The 13,050-nt window shown below is 37.2% G+C and overlaps 1 protein-coding gene across 1 annotated transcript in view; it reads left to right on the top strand.

Annotated features, from left to right (window-relative positions):
• ANKLE2 (ankyrin repeat and LEM domain containing 2) overlaps nt 1-13,050 on the top strand; it is a 21,118-nt gene continuing 8,068 nt past the window's right edge. The window contains exons 1-10 of the mRNA XM_042805140.1: nt 1-264; nt 4,302-4,790; nt 5,797-5,988; nt 7,226-7,419; nt 8,369-8,557; nt 8,852-8,974; nt 9,363-9,429; nt 10,099-10,280; nt 11,814-11,920; nt 12,805-12,998. Of these exons, the coding sequence (XP_042661074.1) occupies nt 33-264; nt 4,302-4,790; nt 5,797-5,988; nt 7,226-7,419; nt 8,369-8,557; nt 8,852-8,974; nt 9,363-9,429; nt 10,099-10,280; nt 11,814-11,920; nt 12,805-12,998 (1,969 nt within the window). The 5' untranslated portion in view covers nt 1-32. The remainder of the gene's footprint in view (nt 265-4,301; nt 4,791-5,796; nt 5,989-7,225; nt 7,420-8,368; nt 8,558-8,851; nt 8,975-9,362; nt 9,430-10,098; nt 10,281-11,813; nt 11,921-12,804; nt 12,999-13,050) is intronic.

Here is a 13,050-nt window from a genome sequence, read left to right on the forward strand (position 1 = left end):
TCCCCGCAGGGCGGGCGGGCCGCGGGCCGGGCATGGAGCGCTGGGTCGGGGAGGCCGGGGACTGGGGCTCCCTCGGGGGAGCCGGCTGGGGCCGTTGGCTGGGCTGGGAGCTCTTGGCCGCCTGCGCGGTCATCGGCGCCGTGGGCTGGCTGCTGCGGCTGCTGGAGAGGAGGCCGGGCGGCCGCGGGGCGCCGGCGGCGGCCATCTCCTCCTCCCCGGCGCCGCTCTCCGCGCGGAGCCGGCGCTGCAGCGGGAGCCGCCCAGGTGAGAGACTCGGGGAGTGGGGGGGGGGCGGCCACCGCCTCTCACCCTGCGGGAGGGCCGGCCGGGCAGCGGGCACCGCCCGGGAAGGCCTGCGGCCGCCCGGCCCCCCGCCCGCCTGCCCGCGCGGCCTCTGGGCTCCTGGCCCGCGAGCGGAGCTCGGCGGCGCCCCGGTCCCCCGCGTGTGCCCCCCCACCCCGGTTCTGCCCCGCGGGTGGCCGCCGCCCGCTCCGCCCTCCTCACGGGTCCCCGCTCTTGCCTTCTGCTGCCCGAACCCGCTCCCGCACCCAGCCTGCCGTCCCTTTCTGCGGCTGGCAGTACACGGTCATTTCTCCTTCCTGAGAAATCCTTTTCCCCCTCCCCTCTTCCACTCCGGGCTTACCCCTACCTCATTCCAAGTTTGTTTTGCAGTTCTTTTGCTGCCATGTAGTTTGTTAGCTAATTTGGCAACAGGCAGTATAAACTAAATACCTGATTGCACAGCCACAGTTATTTTGCCGTGTGCAAATCCTAGCAGCCAGAATATAGCCAAAGACAGGATATGTCTCTCACTTAATTTTTGCCACGAAAAAAAAAAAAGTCTGTTTTTTTGCATTGCTTATTTACTGATGCGTGTAATGAACAGCGGACTAAAATAATATTGCTGTCCTTAAAAGTCATTCATTTGTTCTGTCTTCGTACTAGTCTTCATTTTTTTGGAAATAGTTTCTGCTGTTTCATACTGATGCAGTAAGACAAGGTAAAATAGAACTCTTATTCTGGATTTTGTTTGTTTTGCAAGAAGCCTTGAACGTTTATTTGCTGTTGCTACAGTAGTTGTTCATACTTATAAAGCCATTAGAATTAACTTGCAAGACCTTGTTTGCTAAACTAGAAAAAGTAGCTGTGTTAGTGCAGGCTGTACTCTCGATCATTTGAAGTAACATAAAATGCATTTTAAGGTTCTAATAATTACCTTTTGCACCTGCACGTAGCAGATGATTGAAGGATTATCTTAAAACAGGCAGTTGCTATTTCTCAGGTTTGCAAGTCACACCTATTGTTCTGGACAGATCAAAATAGGTGATTCTGTTAACAAATAGTAAACGCTTATCCATGTTAGCTGAAAGCTTAATGTCAGAACACAAACGTATTTCATGGAAGTTCTACATTGTCAAACCTATGTTTTTCCTGTTTCTACAGCGAGTTTATTGTAGAAAACTATTTGTGGTAACAGTTGGTCTTAAACCAAAGATTAGGTTCTTCACCATTGGTCTGCTTTGTCATTTCATTCTCATTTAGTTGTGTCTGAGTTGTAATAGACACATTAAATAAATACTTACATAGATGAGGAAGAAAATTTTAGGCATTGAGTTCTATCAGAACATGAGATACGAGAGAAATCACTCCTTTGTGACATTTTGTACTTAACCACACACCAAGAAGAAAGATTTTGTGTGTGCCTGCATACTCCACGTACATGAATTGCACGTGTCAGGGTCTGCTCTTCTGCAGAATGATTGTGCTTATTCCAACCCTAAAAATAGGAGCATTTTCTGAGTTCATTCTTTAAGGCATTATAATACATTGACTCTTAAAGAATTTTCATTGAGTTGTTTCTGCAATAAATGTTCTGACCTTTGGTTTTCCATATTGTATTTTTTCAGTTATGCAATCTCAAAAAGAAAATCTTTAGAATAGCAAGTTTTGATATTCTTATAATTGACCTCAGTACCACATTTTATCCCTTGATTAAAACATAATGGCACCAGTTTTATTTTTAAAAAGTAGAGGATTAAGAATCAAAAATAAGTGAGAGGATCCTTCACATTTGTCTTTACTGTCTTGTGGGCAAGTCATGTAATTGTAACGGTGAGATTGCTTGGTGGTTTGGGAATCAGAACTAGAATACTTTGGGGAGGTAGCTCATCAGCACCAACTGTGGCTTTGCCAGTTTGTTTTGGGGCTTTTTTTAAGCTGAAATACTCATTTCCCATCATTTCAGTGAGGTTCTAGTTAATATTTGTGAAATAGTCAGGGACTGAGGTATGTTCTCTAACCACATGATATTTAAAATCAGACATCAAAAAAAAACCAAACCAAAACAAACAAATTCTTAAAGGAAATGGCCCTCCAAGCAAACAATCCTCAAACTTATGTAACTTTCAAGTTGTAATAATACTTGAAAACCTACTTAAAGTTTGGCATTAACATCTTTTCAAGTTCCAGTGAAAATTTTACTTGGCTATATTGACTGTTGCTAAAAGTTACAAAAACTTCTGCGTGCATTTGGGGTTTTTTAATACATGAAAAGTTTGGTTCTTTACCATCTTAATCCTTGAGTAATTGAAGAAGCAAAATTGTCATGGTGATTTTGTTGATGTTTTTTGTGGTGCTACTGTTGGCAATACAGGTGGAAAGTAGAAAAATAAGGGAGTTTGATTATGCTTCAAGTCTAGGATGAGGATGCAATTTTGGAATTACTTGTGAGTTTGTACACTGACAAAATGGGTAATTAGCTTGTGAGGATCCACTATTTAGAACATTGCATCCCTGCTGTATTAGGGTGCGGCCACTCACGGTTCAAGCCTCATATTGCTTTCCCAGACAAAGGTTCTTGCCTAGCAGAGTGGATGTTCTGACTAATTTTAAGGGCTGCTTGTGCACCCTGTTCATAAAGTTAGAGAGCTCATAAAGCAAGAGAGCTCATAAATTGTGGACATGTCTCATACTGCTATGTGTGTCCACAAATGCACTTTTGAGGAGACTTACCTTAAAATTACAGATGATACTGATTTCATACCTGGCATATTGCTTTGTCTCTAAGGGAGTAAGATTAGGAGTTGTTATTTCAAATATAACATGATTTTAAAAATATAAATCAATTCACGTGGAACAGCTGCAAATGTCTGTTCCGGTAGTCTTAAGTTTCACAAACTGAGGATGAAGCCTGGATTTGAAAATAAAAGTGCAAAAAATGCCATACACACCTATGCAAACCAGTATAACCCATAAAATGGCTAGGTGGCAAAGAAAGGGTCAATTTAAGGAGGTAGTGAAAGCAGCTGAAGGAATACACCACCTGATCATTTCTATCCTAAAGCTGTTCTTTCTGACTAGTGTACAGCAGGAAAAAGTCACAACCTTTGAGAAGATACATGGATGCAGTATCTGATGAAATAATTGTAAAGCTTCTTGTATTCTTAAGCTGCCCAAATCCTGTGGTTTTCACAGCAAGAAATTTGTATTGGCATCGTGTTGGTTTTAGTATCTGACCAGTGCAGAAGCTGTAAGTGTGTGGATTACATGGAGGAAAGTGATCTAGGGGACTTGCAGTGTCATATCAGAGAGAAGGATTTTCCTTTGGAAATGGAGAAATTCTTCCAGCTCACGCTCTTTGTCAAAGACGGAAATCTGAAAAGATCAGCTGTTCTTGTCTTCTGGCTGTTTGCTCTCAAAACGGGGGCTGGGAAACAACATGTGTAAATAGTTCCAGCCTTGTGTCATGGCCAGAGATAGCCTCCCCCAGTTGCTGCATCATACTTAATGCCTTATACTTTTGTCAGCTAGAAATTCTTATGGAAATAATAGAAATTAGCTTTTAGCTGTAGGTGCTGCCTAACCAGAAACTCTTACTGGGTTTTAACTAGTCATCGTGTTCTTGTATTCCATTGCATACACAGATTATGCCTTGGCAGTAAACAAATATTTCTCAGCCTGTCATAAATTTTCATTCATAAATATTGTGGATTGAATTTTCACTCCAAAAGAAATTTGAAAAGGGCAAACAAAAATAAAATGTAAAGCTGTAAATACTCTTTCAAGTAGTTGTGAGAGAAGAGGAATAAACTCTTGATATAAGTCTCATAGCTTAAAAATGTTTTAAACATTTTTAGTTGAAAAATACTTTGTCTTCTCTGGAACTGCGATAATCCCTTCAGAATTTGAATATTTGTTACGAGACACTCTTTTCCTTGGCTTTAATACAGCGTTTATGTAGCAGAAAAAAGAAGTGGTGTTCTTTTACAGTTTATCTCCTTTCTTTTTTGTCTTTCCTATAGGTGAAATAACAATGGATGCAATATTATCCCGATTGAAGCAGCTCACCCCTGATGAGCTTAGAGAAGAAATTATAAGAGCAGGATTGAAATGTGGTCCCATTACGTCAACTACAAGGTTTATTTTTGAAAAAAAATTGGCTCAGGCGCTGTTGGAGCAGCAAGGAGCACTGGAGGAAAAAGGATCTGCTCTGTCAGGGGAGGCTGCTGGAAATGTCCAGTCTAATAGCAGCCAGGCAGAAGCACAAAAGGCTTTGAAAACTGTTGCAGTGAATCACAACGGTCACGGAAGTGTTTCAGAAGAGGTAGACTTTGGGTACTGTGTAGGTCTGAACCCTCCAGAAGAAGATGTCGTGATGCACATGAACTGTTCAGCTCCAGTCTGTGGAGCAGGATGTGTTGATTCACAAATTAGTACCCAGACGCGGTCCAGAGATCCTCCACTGTTCTATGGTGTTTGTCCAGTTTATGATGACATATTGGCAAGGAATGGTAAATATTCATTTCCTTTCCTTCTGATGCTAAGCATTTTACAATTGTGTCTAAATAGGCCTTTTTCTACATAGCAGGTCATACAAACATTACTGTATTAGAACCTTAAGAATTGCTTGAAGTATTTTTTTGTTTCTGTAAATAGTATTTACTGGATCTTCAGAGGAATAGAAACACAGTTATAAGACCTCTCAGGTGTTTCCTACTGCTACTCTCATACCCATCCTGTCCCTTTAATCCCTCTCAAGAATAAAAAGTAATCCTACAAATAAACAATCAAAAAACTGTTTATACTGCCATCAGTTGAAGCTTAAATGATCTCTTCTAACAGATTTCATATTTTCCTTTCTATCTTAATGCCAAATGGTATCTAGATGCATCAGTCATTCTTTGCATTTTATTGAATACTGCAATAAGGAATTACTAAATTACCTAGTGGCAAGATTATAGTAGTGCATAAATGATTGTTTACTCTGAGACAGTAGTAAGTATTCTTTCTCATAAAAAGGATATTCACATATTTTAATTTGAACAAATTAACGTTAATGCAAAAGGAGAGGAAGGTGAAGGATTCGGTTAATATCTAAGGTTCTGTGTCACAGTCTTAAAATTGACAGTGGATTGTTTATATAGTTGATCTTTCTGAACAAGAGAACATGGAAAGTAATGCAGGATGAGTAAGCCCTGAGTTTGCTTTTCAGTCTGGATGTGAAATACTTGCTTGTTGAAGCTGGCCTGTCTGTTAAAACAGATGTTCAGGTACTGATTGGTAGGAATGACCAAACACTGTACACATATCGCCTGATGTTAGCTGGAGCATGTCAAATTCTTCTACTCCATTTCTGAGAGAGAAAATTTAAAAGGACTTTTGATTCTTATGCCATGTTTGGAAGATAAATGGTTTGAAACTAAAACTGGAAGGATAGTGTGAGAATTTTGTAACCTGTTTCTGGGAACAAATCTGAGAATATTAAAGTAACTTAACTTTGATTGTACTTTGTTGCAGAGAGAATACATGTTTATGAAGATAAAAAGGAAGCTCTCCAAGCTGTTAAGATGATTAAGGGTTCCCGTTTTAAAGCTTTTTCAAACAGAGAAGATGCTGAGAAATTTGCTAAGGGAATCTGTGATTATTTCCCATCTCCAAGCAAGTCCTCTTTATGTTTGTCTCCAGTGAAAATGGGATCATTTAACAGAGGTAAGTAAAGGTGTTCATCTGTGTACAGTAAATGCAATATACAGTTTGTTAATTTTTTATGAGAGAAGTAGCAACAACTTCATAACCAATATACTAATAACAGAAAAAATTTCAAAGGGTGAAGTATCTTAATAAATTGAACTCCCTTTAGAGTGGTGGTGTTTAAGATAAACGGTAAACAAATGTTAGATCACAGCTTCAGACCTTGCTTACCAAATAAAATTACTGTATAAATAGATAAGTCAACTAGTATTTAATTACATTTTTCTGTGGAATAAATTAGAAATGGGCAATGAAAAGCATATTTTATTTTTTTAATTCAAATCTGGTTTTACTTCTGTATAAAATGATACTGCCACTGGAGAAAGTCATCCTTAATTGATGTTTTTCCAAGAAAGGGCCACCAAAGTTTACGTACAGAAATAAAAATGAAGTAGGCTATGTTGGAATCCTGTCATTTCTTTTGTAAAGAACTATCACAGAAGTAAATTAGAGCTCCAGGAATCTGTGGAAAGACTGCTTTTTGTGTTTTAAAGCACAAAGGTTTGGCCTTCAATATATGGTTTCTATGGTCTGTGCTATGATAAAGTAAACTGGTGACTTTTAAAAGCAACTCTTGTTCTGGTTTGCATGAATGTTATACCAGAAAATGCTGCTATTCTAAAGCTGAAATGCTGATAATAGCCTGCATAGATATGGTGCTTAGTAGTCCGTAGTTATATCTGGTAGGATTTGATTTTACTCATGGATTTCAGGATTTTCAGGTTTAATAAGATGCTAATAAAATTGCACAGTATATTAAAACTGTACTTAGTTGTTAAGTATGTTTGGAAGTTCGGAAATAAACTGGTAAACTCTGATTACATTTCAGAGTTCCCAGTTGCTAGGTTAAAGGGACTCAGTAGTCACAGAACTGCAAAAGCAGAAGAAAATTCTTTCTTGTTGAATTTTGGTTTTAAGTTTGGATGGAAGCAGATTGGTAATTATGACATTTACCAGTCCCTCTTAAAGTCTGAAACAGTTTCACGAGATGATTAAGTCATAGTTCTCCCTCCCTATTACTAACTACTAGTATTTTTAAATGTCTTGTCATTGACCTCAGTTCTTTTACTCCTGTACATTAAAGATGCAAAGTCAATATGTATTTTTGCTTAAAAGCTTATTTTCATGGTCTGGTGTGAAAATAGTGGTCACTGGAAAGAATGCATCTAGAAAGATGTTACTTGTGTTTTGATAGATGGCTTATGCTCCCCTGAGAACGAAACTGCTAATAAGGAGAGAGCCAACAGTTATAAAAGTCCGCGTACTCAAGATCTTACTGCTAAACTTCGAAAAGCTGTCGAGAAAGGAGATACAGCAACATTTTCAGAACTCATTTGGAGTAACCCTCGCTATCTGATTGGATCGGGAGACAATCCAACAGTTGTACAGGTGAAAAAAAAAAAAAAAAAAAATCATCCAAGTTCTAGTTTGTTAATTTAGCTTTGACACCTGGTAAGCAGAATTGGAAGGAGTGTTGTTTCCTATTCTTCCTTCAAATTATCTTCTTTCCACCAGTGCAGTGTTTCTCAGTGTTTATTGATATTAGCTGAAAGGAAAGAGAAACGTGGCAGTCATCTGTCATGTGTAAGTCACCCATCATAACTGAGAGTTTGCTTTGCTGCAGAAGAGCTGCAGTAAAGTAAGTGAGTATGCCGTTCTTTAGGGAAAGAATAATTTTATCCAGTAATGAAAGAATAGTCTTGTCTTCATACAGTATTGATCTCCTCCAAATTATTCCAATCATTTTAAAATAAAATTATTTTAAAGAACGGGATAGTGCCTCGGCTGTACCTAGGTGTGCCTAAGCACTGCTTACCTAGGCACCACCATTAAATTTCAAAACACGCACGGCATCCAAAATCCACGCGTAAGGTACCGTTTAGTAGACACTGACAATCTTACTTTAACAAATGACTTCTTTCAGACCAGCTGTGTGAAGTTGTTGAAATTTTGTATGTAATGCATTATAGCAAACTGATTTTCCAGCTCTTTTCATACAATGAACTTCCTATCTTCTTTTAGTATGTAATATCTTAATATACCTTCTTTGCCACATTTTTGATCTTTTTGTAAAAAAAGACTATAGCTGAGTATAGGAAGAATGTTGTTAATGGTAAGAATAATGTGGGTATAAAGTTGCATAAGTCTTTTTACTATATCATACAATTTAATGCACTTTTGAATGCTTATGTACTGTTTCGTAAACGTCTTTTCCTAAAAATATTACGAAACACATAAATAAAAGACTCTTTATTTTCACTATTAAATCAATTTAGTGTATGGATGTAAGAAAGCTGTTTAGATTTCAGTTCATTCTAATGTTTGCCTTTTTTTTCAGGAAGGGTGTAGGTACAATGTCATGCATGTTGCTGCCAAGGAGAACCAACCTGGTATTTGTCAGTTATTACTGGACACTTTGGAAAATCCTGAATTTATGCGCCTTATGTATCCAGACGATAATGATACAATGTTGAAGAATCGCATCCAATATATTGTTGACCTTTACCTTAATACACCAGATAAAATGGTAAGATTTGAATGTTTGCCAGCTTATTATTATTATTATTATGGAAACAATTGGAAGGCGCTAAGGATATATAAGGGGGAATAAAAGAGAACAGAAGGGGACACTTCTAGCAGTTCATCAGTTTAGTGGGTTTTAATAATCATCATTCTACAGTATGGTGGGAAAAGATCTATTAAGAGCCCTGATAATTAGTCATGACACTTACTAACTTTTCCCATTCTCAGAATAAACTATGTGCAATTGACTTTATCATGTTTCCAAATGCATGCAAATTTTGCCTTTTTCACACTGCAGGGATTTGATACTCCATTGCATTTTGCCTGCAAGTTTGGGAATTTGGATGTTGTTAATGTGCTTACCTCACACCCAGCTATTGTAAAAAATCCAAGAAACAAATATGATCAAACTCCAGCAGAAGTAAGTCTCTCCACATCCACAACAAAACCAAAAATGTATGCCTAATAAGTATTTTTCAAGTTCAAGCATTTGCTAACTACTGTAGATAGAAGGCTAGTAAGTTACTAGTGTCATGATTAGAGTGTAAATCTTTGGTAACATCAAAAATATCTTATGTTGATTGTATCTGGGGAAAAGTTCTAGATTTTATGATTAACTGCATTTTCTTTAGAGCATCCATTTTACGGATGTGTATGTATCCTAGTGGTCTGCTCTGCTATGAATTAAAAGTACTGGATGAGCTGTGTAGGGGCCAATAATGTAACTATTCAAAAAGAACACACATTGCAGTTGATTTGAGATTGATATCTTATGCTTTACTAACAAACGACTAAAATTATATTAACAGGTAGTTTGTGAAAGAAGCAAGAATAAATCTGCAGAATTGAAAGAAAAACTAAGAGAGTACTTGAAAGGTCTGTATTCAGAGTTTTGTACAACAGCAGGCATGTATTTTGGGTCTTTGCTTCCATTCTGTTGGCTTTCTGTAGCATTCCTGTTCATAAGTGATGCTACTGTACAGTGCTGTGAAAACCAAATAGAAACTCTAAAACTGGCAAGGAACAGAAAACTTTTTGTGTTTTAAATTACATGGTCAGAACTCTTACTGTTTGGATCACAAGGTTATCCTTATAGCTCTGTTACGTAGGCATGGCCCTTATTTTATTTAGAGCCTGAAACAGAAGGTTTAATCTGAAAGCAAACAAAAGAGCTTTACAGAGCAAGAGATTTATTTGTCACGCTGGGGAGTCATGCAATTTCTTTGACATAGAACTTTTCACTGTTTCGTCACGTGGGTTTAGGCATGTGCAAAAGAAGGTTTAGAAATTTGTTGAAGATTCTTAGGGAAGGAATATATGTATCAATGCAGGTATTTTTACATTTGAGAGAGAAGGGAGCCTGTACTAAAATATAATCTGTAAGCAGGCAATAAATATTGAAACAGTGAGTTTTGAATTACAAGTAGTTTTACTAATGAAATAAAGTCAGATGGTGAAGTATGTGGGTGTATTGATATTCTAGGAAGCAGCAGCAGGCTAATGTAACATAAACTTCTTAAGAAAGCTTTGTATTATTTATTTTAGGTCGATACTATGTACCACTCTTGAGAGCAGAAGACAATTCCTCAGCTCCTGTAATTGGTGCACCGTGGTCACCCGATCAGACAGATGATAGCCCCCAAAGAAGTTTATCTAAATACGCTGGCAACCCCAAAGATCCGGTGTTGTCGATAAGAGCTTTTGCAGGCCCCATGAGCCCCTCAAAGGTAAGGAGAGAACTTCCTATGACTCTAATGCCTACTTTTTTACATTTTTTTTTTTTTTTTTTCTTTTTAAGTAAAGAACCATTAGAAGATCCACCCACAGTTCATTGTGTGTTGTAGCTCGCTCCTCTTACAGATTGTGGCTCACTCTTTATTGAAGAGATGGATCTTCCTCCATAGAGAAGAAGCACAGAAACTTGTAAATATTTTTTACTGCTGAAAACGTAGAAATGTGTGGTGTAAATAAGAGGAGTGGAAGTTCAATCAAAAGAAGTTGTTCTTTTATTTTTCCTATTGGAATCTATTTAAAGAGCACTCTTGGCAAACCTTTCATCATCTTGCAGATAATTGCTCTAACTTTCCGAGCTGAAACAAAGCCTTTCCATGTGGCTTTGAATCAGTTTTTTAAAAATCTTATCTATATCTACTTTCTAGAAATTGACACTGGATATTAGAAGCACTTTATGACTTCTGCTTGTTGAATTAACAATTTTTTTTTTTTAAATGGAAAAACCGACAACCAAGCAGTAGGTGTTGGGATAGTTTTGGAAAAAGTATTGATTGTACAGTAGAAAAGTGAAGCCTTTAGTTTTCAGAGAGAATACTTAGAAATAAGGTAAATATATTGTAAGTTTATAGGCATTTATTTTACTCATTTGTTCAGTATGAACATGCTGGAACTATGACGGCTTTAGAAATAGTAAATAAATACAGTTGACAGCTTTCTGTCATCTAGTGCTTGAATTCTTCCAGGACTAAGTTTTACCAAAATGCTTAATGCTCTTCTAAATGCTCATGTTGGTCATTTTTCTGTTCACCTGACAGAAATGTAAATTTATTTTATACTCTGAAAAATTTTACCTAGGGTGTAAACAATGCATTGTTTTGATTGCTGACAGATACTTTTAATGTCTGATTGTAATTCTTAGTTATTGTTGCTGATTTTTGTTATATAAAGGCATAAAGTTTGGGATTTTACAAAAATACATTAGTTTATTTCCTTTAGAAGTTAAAATTCAACCTTCAAAATAAACAGCAAGAATATATTCTAATAATTGTATTGAGTTTTTGGAATTACATATATATGTTTTAAAAAAATACAAAAATATCACCTGGAATAAAAATACTCTAGAAACCAGTGACCAAGATAGCATGTGTCATTAAATAAAATTGTGACATGGCAAAATGATGAAACATACCTGTTTCCTGCTGCACACAATTTTAAACCAGGCAGACTTAGTATCTATACAGTTTACTTTAAAGTGGTTATACATTATGGTCCTTATTCTTTTAATAAGCAGTTATGAGATCAAAGTAAAGTAATAAACCAGTAATACTCAGAGGAGTAACTTTAGATCCAATATAAGATTCTTCATAGCTAGACTTGAGCAACACTTGTGGCAGAACTTGCATTGATTACATGTAGAGAGCAAACAGCTAAATGTCTTCTAGACCTATAGGTAGATATTTAGCCAGCACTGAGTTAGCTTCATACTGTGGGGGGTAGGTTTTTAAAATTATTTCTGTTTTTTAAAGGCTGAAGAATTTCGCAAGCTTTGGAAGACTCCACCTCGTGAGAGAGCTGGCTTCTTTCACAATGTCAGGAAATCTGATCTAGAGAGAGGTGTTGAAAGAGTTGGAAGGTATCTGAAAGAGTATAAGTATAAAAATTTAGCAATAGACAGAGCAATTAAAAGCAAAAGACTTGTGCTGAGAGTACGGTTATTACTTACTGAACAGTTTCTTAGGGCAAAATACTGGCAGGTATGTTTAAGTTGTATATTATGATTGGATTTTTACTGTATTTTTGTGTAAACAAAATAGCGAAAAATGTGAGACCTAGCTTACTTAGCTTTGGAAATAAAGAAAAATGTTTTAACTATTATTGGTGGTATGTATAGAACGCTTTTCTCAAACGCTTACTTGCCTAATTTGTCAGATCTAAAATTACACATAGCCTGTATGCATTATTTTTCTGTAAGATTGTTAAAAAGGTAGCAGATCGAAAATATTCTAACACAAATGTTCTGCTTTATAAAATATGTGTGGTGTGATATGTGTCTTTTCTGTTAAAATACCTTGTATCAGCAACATAGGGAAAAACATATGTTGTTAAAAGCTGATGAGATTTCTTTCTTTGAAGTAACTCCCTTGCTTCCTTCTACCTTCTCCCATTCCCAAATAGAAAAAGCTGTTGAATGGTGTGTATCATTCAAATTATGCCTACATCAGTGGGGATTCATCTCTATCTGATGTCTAGACACAGTCAGCTTACAAATAGCAATCTTTATGGTGCTAACTGTAAGAATAGTAGATTAAGTTTGAAAAATATTCTAGAAAAAATTAGATTGCACTCTTTGCTAAGGATGTGTATGTTGCTTTTGCAGACTGTTGATTGTTGTGGAACTGTGTTGCCTAGTTGCACGTTTATACTCCTATTAATAGCTGATAAAATGTGTTCAGAAAGTTATTGTCAAACTAATATTTATGTCTTCACAAATGATTCGTTTTATTTTATTTATTGCAGGGAGTTAGCTCATGAACTGGGGTTCCCGTGGGTTGAATACTGGGAATTTCTGGGCTGTTTTGTTGATCTGTCTTCCCAGGAGGGGTTGCGAAAATTAGAAGAGTACCTGAGTCATTGGGAAATGAGCGAAAAGGCTCAGCAAGAAACAGGGGAAAATGAAACCTGCAATAGATATAAAACTCCACATCCTTCTGGTAAGAAAAGGGAAAATGCTACAAACAACAGGTTGTACCTAGGGACAAGAGG

This window comes from Tyto alba, unplaced genomic scaffold (assembly GCF_018691265.1).
Source record: "Tyto alba isolate M040663 unplaced genomic scaffold, T.alba_DEE_v4.0 Super-Scaffold_44, whole genome shotgun sequence".
Lineage (NCBI taxonomy): Eukaryota > Metazoa > Chordata > Aves > Strigiformes > Tytonidae > Tyto > Tyto alba.